The sequence below is a fragment of the Lepisosteus platostomus genome, chromosome 20 (assembly GCF_059453375.1).
Source record: "Lepisosteus platostomus isolate fLepPlt1 chromosome 20, fLepPlt1.hap1, whole genome shotgun sequence".
NCBI lineage: Eukaryota > Metazoa > Chordata > Actinopteri > Semionotiformes > Lepisosteidae > Lepisosteus > Lepisosteus platostomus.
Genome location: NC_142630.1, coordinates 3,387,648 through 3,409,799, shown reverse-complemented (window position 1 = coordinate 3,409,799; position 22,152 = coordinate 3,387,648). Strand labels below are relative to the sequence as shown.

General features: G+C 37.6%; 1 protein-coding gene across 1 annotated transcript in view; it reads right to left on the bottom strand.

Annotated features, from left to right (window-relative positions):
• The window catches only part of cdh13 (cadherin 13, H-cadherin (heart)), a 405,276-nt gene that overhangs the window by 145,363 nt on the left and 237,761 nt on the right, over nucleotides 1-22,152 (bottom strand). Inside the window, exon 7 of the mRNA XM_088614488.1 lies at nucleotides 10,724-10,902. Coding sequence (XP_088470614.1) covers nucleotides 10,724-10,902 — 179 coding nt within the window. The remainder of the gene's footprint in view (nucleotides 1-10,723; nucleotides 10,903-22,152) is intronic.

Here is a 22,152-nt window from a genome sequence, read left to right as displayed (position 1 = left end):
ATTCTGCTCAAGGGGAGAAAAGAAAGAAAGAAAGAAAAAAAAACTGCTCAGTTATGCAGCATCATCAATCAATCCCATTCTTGTGTTGCCTGATGTTCTTGTCCCAGTGGCAAACACACAAATAAGCAGGCAGACAGCCCTACAGCTCTACACTTGAGAATACTGGGGGTGAGGGTCACCTTTTCATTTGCATTCATGCCTTACAGCAAGTTTAACAGAGATGTTAATTGCTCTGCAATTTGTTCAATTGTTTCTGTACGTTTCCACGACCGCCCAAACAGCTTCAAACTGCAATCAAGGAACTCACTATGGCAGCCGATGATAGCTTGCCTGTCGCAAAAAAAAACTGTTTTGCACTTTCAGAACTTAAAATCGCAGAGCGATTTCAGCCTTAACACCCGCCCCCCGCGCCATCCCTCGTGCGCTGCTCTCCTGAAACCCAGCCCTTTCTAAGAGGAATGCGGCAGCACTCTGTGTCTTTCTGACCTATTTTCTTTCTAGTCCCAGATGCTAATTGACAATGATATAAAGTTTGCCGTGCGGAAAGTGAGAAAATGAAGGTTCAAAGAGGTCGGTTAATTCATCTTTAGAATGAATTCTCTCTCCGACTCTGAAGGAAACAACCTCTGTTGTAACAGAACGTCAATGCCCCCCTTTGCAATGTGTGATATTACTGTGCTTCTTGTAATAAGGAACAGAATGTGAGAACTGCAAATTGCCAAGCAGGAATATTATGAGCACATAAAGACAGCAAACAGGTGTGTGCTTTCATTAGGCATGATAAGTGTAATTAACATCTAAATTGTATTAGATTCTCAAAAAAAAACATGTTCATTTTTATTATTTTACCATTATCAGATTCCATCGGGAGACCAGCTATTAGCTGTTCTGCGCACTGAAATGCAACAAGTATGACTTAAACAGTATGCTAGTCCAGGCATAAGACACTTTTTCAGGCACTTACAAATTTAATTTGGTCATATTCTGGGCACATAAATATGAGTTGAACAGCTATGCCCAATCTAAAAAAATGACAGTTAAATATTCATTTTTAGTAATTCATAACCTGGCCATCTTTGTTAAAAAAGTAGAGCACACCACAAGCTGGAGATTAATTCTATTGTCTTATTGTGACATCTCATCTGTTCATGCACATCAGTGGCATCTGAAACCAAAAACTATCTCGGTAAATGGGTATCCAAAATCACATACTTGTTTTATAAAAGCAACTGAAAGTTTTGCCTTCTACAATTTAGAAGTTGTTCCCTGGTTTTATCTAAAACAAAGTGATTCTTCAAAGTAGTAAGTACAAACAAATATCTTTTCTAGATTGGTGAAGTCATTTTAAGAAATGGTTCAATGTCACCTGGATGCTTAACATGGTTGAAAAAAGAAGCTTTTAGTATAATCCAAAACAGGACTTGATCGATTCTCCAGATTGAAAACAACCCACATAGATGAAAGGCAGCTCTCCGTTAGGTTTCAAGACCAATCTATGCTCCAGTTCTGTACAAATATCTTAAAATCCTGTATCTATTTTCCAATAAAGAACTCCAATCTCTTGGCAATAATGGCAAAATGAAAGGATTTAAGACTCCAAAATGCATAACAAATCTACAAAGTTGAACTTGAGCAGAATAATGTGATTTCATCAATATCACAGACAGGTTCTTGCTTTATTATTTGCATTTAGATGAAATAATACAATAACTCTTCTAACTGCTTAAGTAAATATTTTCTCACTTACTTGTCAGTCTGAGCTCAGAGACAGCACTGGGGAATGAGCAACTAATTGAAGATTGGAAGAATCTTTATGTGCAAGTGACATTCAATTAGGTTTAGTGAATCAGATTAAGGGAACGTCCAAAAAGCATGTTTCAAAACAATTTGTTGCAAAGCCTGTACAGTAATTTGATGGGCTGCTTCAGGCTCATTTTGAAATTATAGTTGAATGAAATCGCTATCATATGACCTGTAAGTAATTGGATGTCTATATTGAAGTGTTATCTAGAATGGTTTATTCATTTTTCCCTTTAGTTTTAAAATGTATGCTATTTGCTGCAGTGCAAGGCTTTGAACATTTGAAAACCTTTTATTAATCCAGTACTGTGTTAGCACTGAGGAGGAAAAAACACTTCTTTAGGCAAGGTATGATATTTCACTTGAAAGTCTGAGATTTATGTCATTGTTCTGAAAAGATTTTAATATCCCATTTACATTGTTACTAGAGTTGTAAAGCCATAATTTTTCTTCACAAAACCTGCTTCAGTTTTAAACTATTTCAAAAGCTTCATGCCTTCTATTAAAAAACCTGCAGAAAATAACAGCAAAGGAAAATTATCCACAATGTGTTGAATTGTAAAATTGCTTCATAACACCAAATTAATCATTTACTGAATATTGAATCCTGGATGAGAAAGAGGTTCACATGGCAACATCAATACTTGGTCTAAATTGAAAAGAACAATAAAACCTATGGTATTGTACTCACATAAACAAATTGCACCAATGCAAAAATTTACCTATCATAAATATTCTTTTGTTTCTTTTTTTTCCTCACAGTCTGAGACTGCACAGTGTACAAAGTCTTTAAAACATGAGATGTTTATCAGTATCACACAGGATACTTCATCGATAGCATTTTAACCCTGGCAACTGGACATACTGTAGGAAGAGTTTCAGAGAGCTACTTTAGTTACAAAAACTAATTACCAGCCAGTTTTTAACTGTTCCATTAAGAAATCGTTTAATAGTGTAGCACATCACAGTGTATAACAATGGAAAAAAAAAAACAACTGGTACTGCAGAAGGTAGAAACTTGTCTTTCAATAGTCTTTGTCATTATTTCTGTTCATTTAAGGCGATAGCTGCAGCAATCCAAGGAACAATCTTTAGCCGGTGCTTGTCATTGTCTGCATGTCATTCTACACAAAACAATATCCTCTGGGCGGTAATTGCAGAATCTCTTGGCAATGGATTACCCAATTTAGGGTGATTCAAAAACTGCATTCATTGAGGACCCTGGATGTATTTTACATTTGTTTCCTTTCAGGGTCAAAGCAGCTCTGCTTTTAAATTGTGCTCTGCTATTCACAGCAACTATCCAACTTCTCATCAAATCTGCATTCCATGGCCTCACTCATCAGGGTTAACCACTTTGAACAGGTTTACATTTGACACACCTCACCTCTTGAAGTGCAATTTCGAAATTCGATGAAAATCCACCTGTGGGAACAAATAGTTCCGCTGACGCCCTGGGGGAGAGTAAAGGGAAAGGAACTCGGAACAACCCGGTGAATTTGGGATCACAAAATACCTACTGTAGGCAACACCAAGAAAAATCTCAAATGCAAGCACATCCATTCTAGGAATTAAATGTTAGCACACAACAGGCACTGAATTTCTATAGGGACTAGAACTAAACTAAAAAATCATCAAATTAAGTGTGGGAAGTTATCCATGACAAGAATGTCAATTGGACATTCCTATGGACTGCTGACATCATACGTGATAGAAAAACTGGGACAACTGGGAATTAATTTAGGACCAAGAATAGGAAACCATTCTTTATGCAAATAGTTGTTGGTATTTTGAACAGGCTTTTCAGACAAATGGTTGAGAAATTCTGGACTCCTTCTGAAAATTGCTGGATAATATGTTATTTTAACTTACTGTCGATGCTAAACTACCACATGAACATAATGGGCCAATTGGTATCCTTTCTTATTTTCCTATGCAACAGCAAACTAAAATAATTTGCTTGGTAAGTATACTGATATTTTATGCTTTTACATTTGAAAAGCTACATTTTCTACGTATACAATACATGAACAAGATATCTACTGTAAGTACTATTGTCATGCATAACTGAGAAGGGCTTTTTAGGCTCTAGAGTGTAGTAAAAGACACTATAGAAATAAGGATCAAGGACAGGAATCTGTTTTTCAACTAATGTCTGCAATCAACTGCAAATGATACAAATGTGATGCATGTACTGTAATATGGTAAGAAGTCACGACAATGCATTCAGTTTAATCCATACCAAAAAAGATTTAAGATAGCAAATAATCAAAACACCTGATAGTGTATTGTGTGTGTGATTCCTAAAAGTCGAAGTAACGCTCGCAAAAAAGAAAGAAAAAGGCATCTTTTGTGATACCAGCTATTAACAAGCTTTTCCAGTAAAACATCTGGTCTCTTATATCTTAGCATCTGCTACTCAAACCACCCCAAGGGAAGAACATTAAACATAATCCGCTAACTTACGTTAAAAAAAATAAAAACAAGCCTCACCATTTTTTAAAACATGTTAAATACAGCACAACACAGTTAAAGTCTATCACAGAAGGCTGTTTTCTTGCAAATCCACTCTGTTATGCCGTACAGTATACAGCATAACTAATTAAGACAAATCTTCTCTTAGGAGGTGTTTACACTGCTTACAAAGCATACAGTCTTTTGCAATCCTTTCAGTTGAACGATTAATTTAGAAGAAAAAATGAAATTTGTGTTTGAGAAGGGCCTGATTCATGCCTTGTGCCTGTTGCGTGCTGGGACTAAAGCAGTTAGAAAAAGGATGGGTGGAAGGGCCTAATCATTAACTTCCAGTTAACAAAACTTTGCATAAAAACTTCTAAATACTTCAGCCTCCCCTAGCACACACTGGGTTCTCAATTTAGATAGATAGATAAGACTTTATTGATCCCAAAGGGAAATTAAGAAATTTGCTCATCTCCTCTTCAGCCTTCTCTAATGACAGTATCGCAGAACGGGCAGAACTGCAGGAAACCTGCTGCACCTGACATGCTCTCCCCTGCTACACTGAAGCATTGTCCAGAGCAGTTAGGCCCAGTGTTCACTGATACACTCGTTTGTTTCGTTTGTCTGAGTCTCCTCTTTGGGTGCTTACTATGGGTGACAGGGCCTTCTCCTGCTATGCCCTGAAGCTCTGGAATTCTATCCTTAAGGATGTGAGAGCCACCTTCCCTCAGAACTTTCTTCTTAGTTAACTGATGTCTGTCTCTGGCCCTTTGCATCCTCTACCACACTCAAAAGCCCAACTGTTTATTGTACCTAACTTTTATCTCCTATCCTTTGGATCAGTGTGAGATTCCCACCTGTTTATATCCCTAGATTATGGTTCCTGTAACAAAAGAAGGACAAAACATCTTAATGACTATAGACCCGTTGTTTTTACTAATGTCCTGATGAAGATTCTTGAATGCATAATACTTTATCTCAAAAGTGTTACTGATTCACATCTTGTTCTTCCACAGTTTGCATAGAGGAAAACAGGTCAGTGGATGATGCTGTTAACAGGGGCCTTCGCTATATTTTGTAATGTCTAGAGTCCTCAGGTGCATATGCACAAATTCTTTCCACTTTCCACCTGCCATAATTTCAACTGGTGTCAGAATGTCTGTCTGCAAATACTGATGAACCTCTAAGATGTGTGCTTTCCCACTTAGTCTATTTCTTGTAAACCAACGCCTGCACCTTCAGAAACTCTTCCACCAGACTAATTAAGTTTGCGGATGATATCAACCTTGTAGGTGATGATTAGACCCTGTACAGGAAGGAGGTGAGTCGGTTGGTATTATGGTGCGCTAAAAACCACCTGGAGCTTAATACCCTTAAAACAGTGGAAATGATGGTTGGTTTATGGAAACATTCTCCAAAACCTCCCTCCCTGGTATTGATGTGGCCATGAGCGGGATTTAAGTTTTGGGGAATTGTGATCTCTCATATCCTTAATGATTCTTAAATGGGACATGAGTATCACCAGTATCACAATGAAAGCAGAGCAAAGAATGTACTTTTTGCACCAACTGAAAACTCTGGTGTCTCTCCATCAATTCTGATACAGTTCTAGCATTCTGACTTCCTCTATAAGTGTTGGGTTTGGCAAAGGGTCAGTCCGCACCAAAGGCAAACTGCAGTGTGATGTTCGCTCTCTGGAGAGGGTCACTGGTTGTCATCTGCCCTCCATTGATGATTTGTACAATTCCAGCGCAGAGACGCAAGCAGGAAAGACTGCTGATGACCCCTCCAACCCAGGTTACCACCTGTTTCATAAACCTCTCTCAGGAAGACACTACCAGTCTATTGAAACCTGAACCACCCAGTTTCTTTCCTAGGGCTATCTTTTTGTCAAACCAGATTCCTACATATTCATACAGCATGTGCAATAGGTAATAATGAAATTCAAAAACATGTTTTCTCTCTTGTTTCTGAAAACACAATAAATCCATGTCTACATTTCTCTGAATTTGCATGTCACCCTATGTTGTGTAAATATACTATATACTGTAAATCAATTTTCATGTGTTTTCTGTCGGGTTTAAGATTATCAAAGAAAACACATCGCTTACAAGAAAGAGGAAGCATCTTAATCATCCCTATGCAATATTCTAAAAGGCAAGAAATTTGATTCTAAGTTATCCACACTAAAGCTAAAAGATACATACTTTTCTTATCCTCCTAATGACTTCAGCTATGCTTTGACTGCAGTTTCAAAAAATCATTTAATAACAAAATAAAACTATAAAACAGAAAATGTAAAAAAAAACCCTAACTGATTCAAATATTTACTAAAACAGAAATACAGTATACTATAGTACAGTGCTACTATAACAGATGAGTTGTTTTATTGCTGGGGTAATTGGTAATGTAAACAATATAGAAGCTACTGTACAATATTTCACATTGATAAAAATGAGACTGGGGAAATAGTCTGAAAGATGAGAAGCTCAGAAAACAATGAAAGCAGCATGAAAAGGCATGTGCAATATCTGCTATTATTATACAAAATGATAAAAAAAAACAGGGAAAACGTGACTGGACTAATGACATAGTCATGACTGTATTTGTAATATTATGTGATTTATGGACTTAACATTATAAACATGAAACCTTATAAACAGTGGGTCTCGAATATAGGCCAGTCATCATTAAGCAAGGGGCCAACCTACAAAGTAAAATGCCAGAAGCATGGAGAATCTGGTATATACAGTAAGATTGGAAAGTATGATTTTTTTGCTTCAATGTCTGCTATGTTTATCAAATGTTTAATGCGGTAGTGCATGAAAAGCAAACCTTAAGAATGCAACACTGTGAGAAAATAACATCATTTAGACTTTCAGACATCTGAAACAAAAAAAAAAACTGTCAGATAATTTGTGCTGTGGGAAGCATGTGCTGTCAGGTTGTGCTGCAGTACACAAGGTTTTGCTAAGAAAAGAGCCAAAGAAAATTCGAAGTAGTATTACTTGAATAACTCCTGGCACCAAAGACTTAGAATTCAATATTTTGCCTTCCCCTTGGGTCACTTTAATATCCACTGTAAAAGCAAAGCCTCAATAAACACACAAACTGTATTACTCTTTAATCCAGTTAAGGTTTGTCCCTTCGGGCCAGGTGGAGTGAATGTTGGTATACTGGCACCATGGGACTAATTCTCGCAATATTTTTAATAGCACCACATGCTTCTGAAATACACTTAAAAGTGCTTTGGGCATAAAAAGAGGGTTTATTTTTTCTCTTGTCAAGTTCAGTCCTGAAGCCCTGGTTCAATGTACAGTAACAGAGTGGGTATATTAATAAGGCAAAAAAAGAAGTATAAAATTAACAGTATAAACTTCACAAGCTTGTTCCTCAGGGCTTTAAATAACACTGCTCATTGACCTGAAATAATTCTTAAATGACGCCTCTAAGGGAAAGATGATGGTGATGGGCAGTGACAGGGTTAGCAAAGGCATGCTTGCGTGCAGATAACATGAGCGTATATTAGTAGAGCTATTTTGCTATCCATACTAATTTACAAACAAACCAAGTAACCGAGAGCAAAAGCAGTTTCAGGAAATTTTCACACCTCTGTTAAAAGTACCCCAGCCCTAAGAATATAAGAAAATCAATCAATCAACCTGTCCAGATTTCCATCGTTCTGTTAGCTAGAGGCATCTGTCACATGTAAAGCTAAAATAATATGAAGCAATATGTCACTCATATAGAATATAGAAGCCATTACCCTTTGGCAAAAAATACAACCTTGTATTTTCCCAGCAGGCTCTGTCAAAGTTTTATAACTTAGAAACTCAAGTACCGTAGTAATAGAGTCTTGCACACTAATGTGTCAGGGATATTTAATGGCGGGTGGAAGAAATGTTTATTTGGCACGTCTTCTTCCAATTCCGGGTCAGGAGGCAGCCGGAGTCTATCCCAGCAAGCAACGGCACAAGGCAGGGCACAGCCTGAAGGGAATGCCAGTTCATCGCAGAGTGCACACATGCACCCCAGGAGAACGCACCAAGACGCCAATGAACCTACCAGTGTGTTTTTGGACAGTGGGAGAATACCAAAGCACCTGGAGGAAACCCACACGAACACAGGGAGAACATACAAACTCCACACAGACAGCACCTGAGGCCCAGAATTGAAACCAGGTCCCCAGCGTCCCACTGTGCCCCTCAGCTTTAAACCCTTCTTACCAATTTTATTTGGGTGCAATGCTGTTTATTGCACCCACTTAAAGCAAACCATAGATGTGTCATCATACCACGTTCTATGTTGTGTTTTACTTTGAATATTTCTGCCCTGTGGGTCATAACAGCTCTCATGTTCAACCTTCTGCTATCAAGACATTTGGCAAGCCTGAAGTCTTCAAGTGGGCCTGAAGATCCGGCCCTACATTTCCCACACAGCAGATGGCCATTTACTTTGCAAAAAACATGCCAGTGTTGCCCCCAGGCCAAAATGTGCTCAGCCAATGCGGAATTTAATGTCCTTAATTCACTTATTCTGCCTCATTACAAAATTCAATTAGAGCAAAGACAACAGAAAAACCCGTGTTGACCTCCTCTGGGTCACTAAGCCCTAATACGTTCTGTACCAAACGTGCATTCAAAGTGACTTTACCTTGCAGGTAGGTTGCAGACTAGCTTTGAAATAGGATAAAAAGCAGCTGTACACAAGACGTGCAGTAAATTGTTTATGTCTTAATGCTTTTGGATATGTATTGGATGATATTTGTCTGACAGAGCTGTGTGTTGACGGTATGTGCCACTCATTGCTAATTACAGCTATCCTTCATAGCTCACTAAAGCTTTGATCCATCAGTGGCATATTGTAGATGTAAACACATATCATAAACTGTTATTTCAAAATGCATGCCAGGGAGCAAGATGTTAATGGACAGTTTATGTAAGAATGAGTTCATCAAATTTCACACTGAAGCAATATGCCACAGCAGGTTACTCTGCCTGCTAATCAAATGCCATACAGTTTCATGTTTTTAACTCTAAAACTGGAAAACACTTTCTGCTACGTGACTGTGTAAGAGTAAAATATTATTAGGAGCATGCCATAATAATACTACAGGTGTTTGGGATCTAAGGTTAAGATTTTTCCAGAAAAGACATTGATGAATATTTATTTGAATATTTTTTTACATTAAATAGATATTAGGGAAACATTACACTTATTTTAGTTCTCTGTTACAAGGCATTATGACGTGGTGTTTTTATCAACCTGGATACAAATCTGCACAGAACCCACAGAGCTTCAGATGACTGGCACTACTTTATGTTTAAGTTTTAGTTTCCTTCTATTTCGTGTCCAATTACTTCATTGCCACAAAGGTCTCTCACTAATTGCTTTCACTGGCATAAAGAGTTAATTACAGCATACCAGTATACCAGCTAAGCGGAAATGTATTTCCCACATGAGTATTCAGTGTCCATTTGAATTGTAAAATCCAAAATCAAAGGAATCCATGAGTACCAGTGGAAGAAAACACAAAAACCATGGAAAAAACATTTTGTGAAAAATGTAAAAAGGCTGATACCAAGGAAACCTGCCATAGAAAAAAATCTGCTTGATGTCATTCTGGCAAAATTGATTTTCCATTTTTCTCTAAATTGCTTTCCACCCAAGAGTAATTTTTATATTTTTTATTTATTTTTGTCTAAAAGGGTAATAATACAATATGGGGAAAATAATTTCAATCCAGCCTCTCTTATACTTTTTTCTCTTAAAAGGCTCATGTATAATCTTTGCCCAAAGTCTAGCTTATTTTTGGTTCCTTCCAGGGGAATTGATCTTTTTTAAGGTGGGGGGAATTATTTGCACCTATTAGAAGTGAAGGCTTTACGAACCATACAAATGCATTTATAAAGTATCCTTTAAAATCACTGATCTTCACTTTTATTTTTCCTACATTATTGCCTTAAGTTCCAGTAACACTTCATTCACTTACAGTTTTATATATCAATGATACTGTATACTGTATGGCAACCTCTCAGAAGAAGTTTAAAGTAAAGTATAAGAAGCCCTGGATAAAGAATATCCCCTTTTTACTTCTTCTGCCTTCATGAAGACAATTGCCAATGCTGTGATGTGTTCTGCCTACTCTTCCTCACTCTGGTGTGTGATCATAGGACTTTTACAGCTGCCAGGTAAGACACGAATATCACTCAATTGACAATTCCTTCAGATGAGTACGGCAAGAAATATCCAAAGGAGGATTTCTCCTTTCTCCTGTCCAATTTCTCCTTTTCCTTTCATGTCCGAAGAGAAAAGTTTCGGTAATGTGTACATCACACCTGAGAGTGACAACACCTTGAATTTGTTTTGGAGATTATTTTGAATCAGTGTTTTAACAGAAATAAAGACTACAGCCCACTGAGGTGGGCGTGAATCAAGGCCATGGTGGCAGAACTCCCGTTACCTCTCTGTCCAGCAGCCCAGGGGAGATCACAGTGACGATGTCACCCTTTTCTGGATCGATGTAGAACATGTTTGGTGAAGGCTTGTCAGGGGTCTGTCTGACGATGTTGTATCGAAGCACAGCATTGTCGGTGTTGGGGTCATCTGCATCGTATGCAGTCATTCGCATCACTGTGGTTCCTGTAGCAAAAAAAAGGCACTTGTTTTAAAATCCAGATCACCATCAGGCCCCACGTTCCTGTTTGCACCCGAAGATGTGGTTCCTCGAGCTGACTGGAAAGGCCAAGGCCAATGTTCAAAAGCCCCAAGATCGACTGTTCTCTGCACTGCCCCTAAGTGGTGAAATTACCTATTTAACAGTCAATACTGCAAACTCACCCACCATCTGAAAACTCTTCACTTTAGGATTAGGATGTACCTGATCCCAGAGGCTCATGACTAACCCCCACTGACTGACTGTGTTGCAACTGCCCATCAGTCAATCAGCACTGAAACTCCTAAACACAGTGCAACATCCTAGCATTTAATAAACACTGTTCTTACTGGTTTTTGTGGTTTTACTGTTGTTTTATGCAAGTTATCTCCGCCATTTACTGTGCATGTTGACCACGTGATGACAGTGGTTGCAAAAGCATCTGCAAAAAAATAAATGTAAAGTAGAAAAAATATATATGTATGAAATAGCCTGGTTTAAAATTAAAAAACCTAAAAGGAGCCGAGTGTATGGAATTTGAAGGCAAGCAACTGAAGATTGAATGTATTGAGTAGTTACTTTAGATAAGGACTATAGTACACTGAGAACATTGCCTTTATGATTGTTACATTTCTAGAGAGGTGCAAACAAACTGCTATTCAGTGTACTGTATACAAAAGTAATAATTGCAGTATTTTTCAATATGATCATATACCTCAGAACTCAGTTGTTCAAAGGGTACAGTTTGGATGCTGAAAATATGAGTAACTTGTACAGTATGTGACTTGTATCTGATGAGGAGTGGGGGAAGGTGTATTGATCAATTTCTTTTTCAGAAATGTGTGCCACTACCCAGCTATCTTCTCACAAATGGGTTACCTCCTGAGCCGTACACGCAGGATGTGAGCTCCACACTGTTTGCAAGATAGTCTGAGCTTCTTGACACACACAGCAAGGATTTACAGTAAACAGCCTGTCTGCAGCTGCACTCTGGGGATGAAAACACTGCCTTCTCCTTTATCAACCCGTTGAGATACACTGATGCATTGCATCTATCAAAGAGCCCCACAGGAAGTCCTGTCAACACATCTAAAAGAATGACTGGTGAAGTGTAGCCAGTGAGACCCGATATAATATTGGCCTTCATGGTCTCCACAGCGGTTGCTTGGACAGTAGTTTCTTCGCAAACCAGTGTGACCTATAATTTCTTGTTTCGGTACAGCGTGCTTGCCAATCAAAAAACTACAGTGAGACACAAGAAGATTAGTTTTTTCCAACACTGTGCCAATTAGCTCTTGGGGCTTTATTCTCATCCAGATCATTAATATTGGTGCTTTAAACAAAACACTTCCCAACTTATTTGTAGATGGACATCAATCAATCTGCTTCACTTGGAATATATTCTATATCATTTCATTTATTATCTTCAACACAAAACCCAGATTCAATTTCAATAAAAAAAAACAAATATACTTCCCAAATATGTCATACTAATATACGATACTCTTACTGTATCAGATTTTAGTATGTTACTCATACTACGTAATGTAGATTTAAGAATATAAAACTTGATGTTAAAGGCAACAAACACAGCTGATATTCCCAAAGTATAAATGGGTATGCAGGGGTATGGATTTCTTATAAAGATTATGCACGGAGGTCAGAATACAACTTGGAGGGAGATAACATCTCTCAACAAGACATCTGATGAACATGCACATCCCAAAGAGCAGTAAGTCGGGACTCGAAGGTTACACAAAGAGTACACATTTTCTTCATTCCACTCATGATTTCTGGTTGTGCTCAGAAACCTGCAGACCTCTGGGAAAGCACTGAAATCCCCAGTTGAAAAGCCTTCCAAATTTAAGGAGAACATTCAAACCCCACACAGATTCATACCAAATAACATGGAACTTTGAGGCTCCATTGTTGAGCACCATGATGTCGCTATGGCCCTGTGTATCACTGGTTTGAATCTGGAGCTAGCTGATACTGGCCTTCCCCAAGATGCATCACACAACTTTCAAAGGGTCCCTGGAGGATGCGCATGAACAACCAAGATCTTCTTCACCTTTAAACATCATCTCCTTTAGGCTGTAAACAGCCTCCATCACACTGTTCATCTCTGAACTCATGTTTATACTCCCTGCTGTAGGGTCTGTCTCTGTCTAGCTGAGACTTTGAGACTGGTTGTTTGCTCAATGTTCTTACATCTGCTATTATTATTATTATTATTATTAAACATTCTTAAAAAGCTGAGAGGTCCCTGCTGGTCCTGTATTTAACAAAAATAATTGGTTATTCCAAATTAAAAAGAAAATAAAACAGCCATAAAACAATAAGAATGGAATATGATTAGAATGCAGATGAACTGTGTTCAGAGATGCACGTTTTTTGTTTTTTCTGAAAGACATTTAGGTCATATTGTGTATTCTCTAGTAACCAACTGTTTGTTTTTAATGTTATTTCTAACAAAATAAAAGCAAAACGGAGAGAAAGGCACAAAACCAAACATGCTTTCAGAATTGAAGAATTCCGTCACCAGTGTGGAACAAACTCTGGTTACTGTGTACATATTCCACTTAATATTTTTCTTCCCCCCAAATAAAGTTACATAAAGTACTCTACAGGTTTATGTGTATTATTAGTGAAGTGAACAATTAATAAACAAATCTTGATTATGCTTACATATCAGACAAGTAAAAGAAAAATTTATCTAGCCTTTTAATTTTTTAATCCAAACTGGAGGAATAAAATTGTGGCATCCCATTATTTCTCAGTGCCAGAGGGGTGCAGCCATTTTCCTGAGCTGTGACAGTAAAACACTGACCTGCCTGACATCCGAAGGTCAAACATTAATCCCGTAATCACACCTCATGTAATTACATCTGCTCTGTAATTTTCTTTTTCTCTTAAATGACATTTACTTTTATGTGTTATGTCCATTAAAATGAACCATTGCACTTAAATGAATTCAGAGCAATATTTAAAGTAGAAATGAGAATTCCATCCCTGTGAGTTCACTGGTGGGCAGAAATATATATATACATTTTTTAATTCAGTAAATCTAATAAAAGAGAAATGCACTGAAGAAACAGATATGGTCCTGGTATTACACACCTTAAATACAAATTCACATTTTCATTCTCTTGTGGCCCAAGTTATGCTGCCACTAGAGGAACTGCAGATAAAGGAGACATAAACAATACAATTATACTGTACCTCTGCAGTTTTTATTCTAAAAATAATTAAGTGTAAGTGAACTGCTGACAATAATAACATGATATGGGAAAAATGATTTGAGAAACAAAAGAAAATTCTCATTTTAAACGTGTTTTGGTGGTGCATCCATTCAAGAATCTGCAGCAATCTGAACAGGTCTTTATCCGAGATTTCCATTGAGAATGGGACGATGGACGCACACTTCAGGTTCACTCCACTGTGCCAGGAAATTGTATTAATAACGCCAAGCAGAAATGCTGTAGTGCTTCTTGTCCTGTCTGTTGGTGGATTGTAAAATGCAGAGCAGCTGTGTATGGCCAGTGGCACCACCTTCACCTTGATAAACAGACCAAAAGCAGTCACCAATATTCAGGCTCCACCTATCAGGTAGTATTGTGAATCACTAAAGATACAGTACATAATCACCGGAATTCACGGCACAAGTGCAAAATGAGCCCAACTGTCCAGCTACAGTACATTCCTGACAGTACATTTTTGTCTTCACAATTGATAACGATCTGATATCCTGGAGATTCAAGGGTCCTAAACAGTGATGGACGCAGCCTGTGATAGAAATGTCCAATACAAAGAACATTTCAAGGAAACAATAGTTCTCTAAATCTATCTTAATGTGAATTACTGAAGGTCTTTAAAACATCTAACTGCCTAACTAATAGGTGATTAGGCAAAAACATGACATTTATTTACTGTAGTTTCATATGAAAATTGTTGTTTTTTTTAAACATTGTGCCTTTGTATACTTATTTGTGTCTTTTACAAATACCATCAAATAGATGTACTGTAGGACCACTGAAGTTTAGTGGCTCAAATTATTCAACATGTGATACGCTTGACTTGTGGGAAGGTGATTTATCACCACTGGTCTCCTGCATTATGAAAACCAGCTCTGCGCTATTCATATTAATGTTAATAACACGTTGCAATGGCTAACGAGATTAATCAGGGCGCATTTTAGATTGCTTCTGTATTTCGCTTGATAAACAAAGACATATTGTGAAATATTACAGAGAATAGAGAGGGTTTAGGGTGCACATTCTACATGACATCCATGCCATCAGGAGAACAACAGAAAGAGTCTATCTATATTAACAGATCTGGGCAGAAACAAGTACTACAATATTTATACCTCAGGCTATTTCACTAAGTCAAATGGAGCAGAAGTTGCAATTCTATCCTACTACACATGGGCCAGGCATATTCCCCATGAAATAATTTATGTTGTGGTTGTAGGAAGCCATTTTATAAAATTCCAAGTGTCTCAGTAGGACTAATTTTGTTGAACTTTCAGTAAAAGTGCCTAGTTGTGAATTGGTTTTAATATTGTGCTCGAATGAGATCTGCATATTTTATTTATATGAAAATAATTTCAGTACCCCTGAAATTATTTCTTGGCATAGAAATATTTTTAAGAAATGATTTAGACATCTAAATGGTTTTTATAGAGCATAATTAAAAAACAATACTGTGAAGTGGTTTTGTCATGATTGCTGGCATTTGAAGCTGAGTATTTACAAAGGCTGAAATGATCTGCATCCAATTAAATATATTCCCCCATGCTCTGCAAAAAACAAGCTAATCAACTCCAAAACTAAATGCTCAGTACAATCTCAGTGGGCTCCATTTTTTACCAATATTGTGGTTACTGAACTCATTATGAATTTCAAAATAAAGTCCTGCTATAATTAAGTTGATATGTAACAATTCTAAGAACTAAATGAGCACTTCTACAGTATTATGCAAAAGCTAAGAAATTAATATTCTGCATTTGCACTACAGGGATCCATTTTGAAGGAAGGTCATCAACAGTGGTTTGTAGTAGACTAAATAGAAAAAGGTGTGTCTTGCAAAGATTCTGTCATTTAACACTCTCACAAATCAAAACAAGATAACGAATGAGAAAGGGTTCTGTGCTCACCATTGCTATATTTCAACATAATCTATTTTAGTCTTCCAAAGCTGTCACTGGTTCTGTTTGAAGTTCTTACTGCATTTCTGCCATAAGCGGCTGAAAGTAGCAGACTGTAGTTGACAATTTTATTTGATATGGTGCCTCTCAAGTCAAGACACCAAAAGCGCTCTACAGTGGACGCACCGTAACTAGCCTGAGGAAATGGTATTTTAAATGGCTTCTGGAGACATGCAAACACAGTCTTGCACAAACTCATGTAGAGCTCCACAGTTTATGTTACGGTCTGCAGAAAGCCTTATTGCCCTCTGTGTGATGCAATTCTTTTCAAATAAATGTTCTCAATTATACATAAAAAAATGTATTACACCTGTAGCACCAACCACCACTTTTTTCCCAAACACTGTATTTTAACATACTGTACAATATGACATTTCACTCTGAAATTCTGTCATGCAAACACTATGCTATAAAGGTGCTCCAGGGCTTTTCGATTTTTCATTTTTGTATTCTGCTGTGCCAACTTTTCTTGTCGTTTTGCTTCCTTGGACAGGGAAAATAATTTTAACTCATTTCTGCATCAATGCAGACATCAACAAAAACTGCTGCTTTGCCCTGTAAATCCGTTTAGAAAAAAAAAGGTATTAATTATTTTCAGAACAAGCAAGAACGTGAGCTACAAAAGTTGCATTTTAAATTCCTGGCAACACTAAAAGATAGGTGCTTTGGTTTTTGATAGCTTAATCAAGATCTTTCCACAGTAGACATTTCCTTTCTCATTTATCACTGCCTACCACGTCCTGCAGTGCCATAAAGATAGAATCTTATACTACTGTACAGCAGTCGTTCCCAATCCTGGGTCTGGTGACACTGGTGACTGTTGGCTTTATTCCAGCTGAGCTTTGAGGTACACAATCAAACCCTTCAATGACTTAATAATAAGGTTAATCTGAGCAGTATATTTGCAGGTCTTAAACATGTTGGACCTTTAAGCGTTGTATTTTGTAAGTGAAATAACATTCCAAACTAGAAACAAAATGCAAATATTCAATTGAAGCAACATCTTAGATTATGTAAGGCTTCAATTGTCTCATGAATAAAAAACCAGCAGGACCAGGCATGATGGGGAAATGCAGGGAAATTCAAGTCACAACAGCTTCATACTGTAGCCGGCACCTGAATTGATTTCTCTCCAGTTGTCAGGCTGAGAAATCTGATGGAGTTAGGGGCTGTGCAAAAGCAGAGGCAGGAATCCGGAACAGAGTCAGGGGAATTGTAACACATTACAACCAGCATTAGACTGATCTGGCTAAATTTCACTCTTCATTAATACCAGGTAAGGCACAAGAAGAGGACAGTCCTTCAGAAATAAGGAAAAACATTTCACTTCCCTTGTTAGCTTTTTTTCCTACTTCCCTGAGGTGTAGTTATTGTACCACAATGGGAATTAAAGAGCTGGCCAGATGGGTACTGAAAAAGCAGCTCTATTCAGATATGCTGTAGTTGCTGGCGTTAAGCAACAGCATAAAGTGTTTGATATGGGCACACACTTGCACTTGGGGATTTGTAGTTTGCTGCAAAAGCATTATACAACAGTCTGCTCACTGAAAATGGATATAGAAGCACATTACATATTCTCTAATCTTTCCATTCATTTTATATATAGTACTTATGGGAATGCAGAGAAAAAGGGATAAAGGACTCTGCAGCAATACAGTCCCTTCTGTATTCATTTCATTCACTTTTAAATTACCATTGCCACCATACAGTATTTTTTATTGCCCATCATAAGAGCCTTTAGAATGTCACATTTCTGTTCGTTAATGACTTGTTATGTTTTATGTAAACCAAACTATGTTTTATGTATCTCATGGACCAACCACGACAACAATCGCAATTGAGTGCAACTCATTCAGTTCTTAAAGGAACTTATTAAAGGGATGCTTAACGCCACAGGGCCATCCATTATCTGTAAGGTGTTTATTCTGGTTGGGGGCATGGCAAGACAGAGGCAAGTCCTCTCTGCTCCTCATGTCAGGACCCTGCAGAAAGGACCAGCTGAGAAGCCTCCGCCATGAGGCTGGCGGGGGGTCCTTGTTCTTCCCGATGGTTGATGTGGCTGTGGAGGTGCTGGAGCAGGGTTCTAGGCAGGAGTGGGGGCGTCATTTGGTGGTGGTTGGGAAGGAGTTTTATCTTTGGGAAGTAAGAGTAAATGCGACCAAACAGCATGTATCAGAGCTTTATATATTTATACTAACCACTCCATTTCCTTATTAGAATTAATATCCTGTGCTGCTTGTTTGCTTTATTGCATTCTGGAGTGCAATCTGTAATGATTAAAAAAAATGTCAAAAACCTACAGTTTGTAGGAACGTGTGGAAAAGCGCTCACTGGGCACCACTCTCATCTTTCACCTGCAAAACCCTCCTGTCTCCTGTACAAGATGAAGCGCGCACACATTCTCTAGAAAAGAAAATTTTCTCTAAATGCCCAAGGGAATTCAGAAGAATTTCAAATGAAAGTACATTTTCCAGACAGATAAAGTCCACATATGAGACTAGGAGTTTTTGTAAGATTTATTATTGTTCCTGTCAGGGGCCATTGTATAATTGTATGGATTTGCACAGAAAATTATGTCTGCAGGGCTTAATTTAAGCAAATATTCTTCTAGCAGTTTGTTTAGAGAAGACGACGCTTGGCAAGGCCAATAACACTTTAAAAACCAACATGAAGATATTTCTTCTAAAATGCATATACAGTATATATCCATTTATCCAATTTCAACCAGCAATAGACCTATTCTCAAAATAAAAAAAAAATTCAATATGAAAATATTTCCCCTAAAATGTCTAAACAATATACACTCCACTTAACCTGAAATAGTCTTATTCTCTATAAAAGTGCCATACCTGTATATTTGTTTATCTTTCTACCAAAGGGGTAGCTCCCACTCTGTCCTTTGGACCCTTAATAAATAGAATGAATGCATATTTTGCTGGAAAGAAATGTGTTATGAGACAACCTCAGTAAGAACAAAGGCTGCTTTTTTCATAAGCAGTATATAAATCTGGAAAACATGAGGAATTGAAAACACAAATTTGCTGGAATTTGACATGCAACATGTATTGAAATAATCTTATAAAAACAAGCTACCAGAAACAGTTCTGTGCAATTATTTACAGTAATTAAGAGAAAAGCTCTTTAACATTCTTCAGCAAGTTATTCCACAGATACTCAGCATTGAAAATTGTTCATTTAAAATACTTCACTTAAAGCTTTAACCAAACTGACCGGTGCACTTGAGGACAAGCTTTGAATTCTAAAGATGTTCAGAAAAGCATTACAATCTGAAACATTTTTTCACAGTTTTAGTGTCTTTCCACAGCAAACTGTACAAATCTTTGCTCTGGGAGACTGGTCAATACAGATAAGAATGCAAACAGATGAAAGAATCAATTTAAGAAAAACAGATTTTCTTAATTTATTTCTTTCCATTTGACCCTTAAAAGGCAATATCATTGAATTAGCATCAAATGTAAACTGAGCTAAAAGGTGTTATGCATTAATAATCTTAGCTTTCTTTAGGGTGTTTTTTAAAATTATTTTTTCTCTCTTTACATTAAGTAGAACACAAAATAGAATTTACTGGAATTTCTCTAATAATGTCATGTTTAATCCAAATCCTGATGTCATGATGCTGCTGACCCTATCTCTCAATAGTTCAAGCAGGGACCTGCGTCAGCATACGTAGGCTGGAAAGGAACAAGTAAAGGTTTCTTCCATGCTGAAAAGAGAAGAAAAGAAACACAACGTTTCAGTTATGCAGCCTTCTTCGGGTGTCGAAGAAGTACTTCTTTTATTTACACCCGAAGAGGGCTCCACAGCCAAAATGTTGTGTTTCTTTTCTTTTCAGCATGGAAGAAACCTTTAGTTGTTCCACAAACTCTCAATATTCACTTATTATTCTGGCAAATATAGTATCCTTGGTTTATATACACTTTTTGTGGTTGTTGTAAAGGCAATGTCCTTAACTTCTTGGATGTTTTGCTTATTTGCAGTATGTTGTAACCTGCTTTTCACATCTTGTGTGTTTTTCACCCTCTCTTCCTTGCAAATCGCTCCAGCTGTTGCAGGTTACAGGGCTGTGGAGGTGCACAGCAGCCTTCAGTTCCTGCCACAGATTCTCTATGGGATTTGTCCGCACGGACTGGGCCCCTCAAGGAATCTCACCTTCTTCTTTTTAAGCCACTCAAGGGTGGTTTTGGCTTTGTGTTTGGGGTCACTGTGCTGTCAAGATGTGAATCTTTTGCAGACTGTTCCAGGTATTGCTCCAGGATCTGCCTATATTTTGCTCCATCCATTCTGCCCTCTGTTTTGACAAGCCTACTAGTCCCTCTGGATGAAAAGCCACTCCACAACATTATGCTGTCACTGCCATGCTTCAATGTGGGGATGGTGGTTTGTGAGTGACGAGCAGTGCTCTTCTTTTGTGAGATATAACACATTATATAGCATTATGGCCAACTAACTCAATTTTTGTCTCATCAGACAGCATTTTTTTCCACATTGTTTGGGAGGTTCCTACATGCCTTTTTGCATATTCAAGACAGGATTTCATGTCAGTTTTTTCCGGCTTCACCCTCGACATTCTACCACACAGTCAAGGTCTGTGGAGGACCTGAGCTATTGTTGACTCACTCGCAGTTTCTCCCACCTCAGTTATGAGACATTGTAGGTCTTTGAGGGTTGTTTTCAGACTCTTGACTGCTTCTCTGAACAATATCCTTCTTGCCGAACTGCTGCACTTTAGAGGACAACCTAGTCATTGAAGATTCTGAGTAGGTTTATGTGCCTTCCACATAATTAATTATGATAATTGGTTTAACAGTGCTCCTTGGGATACTCAGTGCCTTTGAAATCTTATTATATCGCTCACCTGACTTGTGCTTGTCCACATGTTCTTTAGTTGTTACAGAAGCTCCTTTGTCTTCATATTGCTTTGCTTCATATTGCTTTATATTGCATATAACGGTGGTAACCCACACAGACAGGTGCATTTAACCTTACATAGACAGGTGTGTTCAATCTGAATGGTTAACCACTTTAATTGCACACAAGTGGATTGCAATTAACTGCCAATTCTGAAAGCAATGGCTTAGGCAGAGCTTATGGAGTGCTAATGCTAAGCGGGTAAATACTTTTCCAATGAAGAATTTTAGTGTTTATATTTCTAACTGATTTATTTTTTAGCTCCAAACTTTTAAACACATTGATATTGTAGATGATGTTAAATGGATCAAAAGTGAAAAGAAATATGTGAGACTATCAATTTTTCTAGTTAATAAAATAAATAAAATGTGACAAAATACAATTGGGGTCAATATATTTTACATCCACTGTATTTAGTTAAGCCCTTATCACTTTGTTCAACAGTATATAGTCTTTGTCACGAAAAATGTCCCATAAAAAATGCTCAGAGTGTCACATACATACAGTGCAGAAAAAACAAAGTGAAAAGCAGCTGGAACCACAAACGGATATCAAGTGATGTTATTGACCAAACCTTCAGCATTCACAAAGGCCTTCATGAAAAATGAATGTAGCAATAAACTTTCAGTACTGTAGATCTTTGACCAGAAGTGACTGAAGAGATTTTTGAGATAGCACTGTTTCCTGTTTTTACCGTAGCAACACAGAAAGACTTCATAAAACTCATTAAGTTAATTGATTCTCATAATCCTACACAATTCCGGCAGTCAGAATTACACACAGTATGTCCACTGTGGCCTTATTTACTGTGTCCAACTATACCTATTGATGTTACTATTCAAAAAGCAATCTTGTAGTCACGCTTATTTCACATTTCCAGACAGAATATATGCTGTTTTTTTTTCTTTTTCAAAGACAGGTGTAACTGTTTACATATCCCAATGGCACCAGCAGCTGTGTGAGCCTGACTGTCTTTTTCAGTAGATGTCTCCATGCTGTTTTGACAACTTAAATTACCCCGAATGACTGCTTCACTAAATAAAAATTACAGGTAGCCTAAAAAATCAGTTATTAATAAATAAACCTTGGTGTAGGCCTT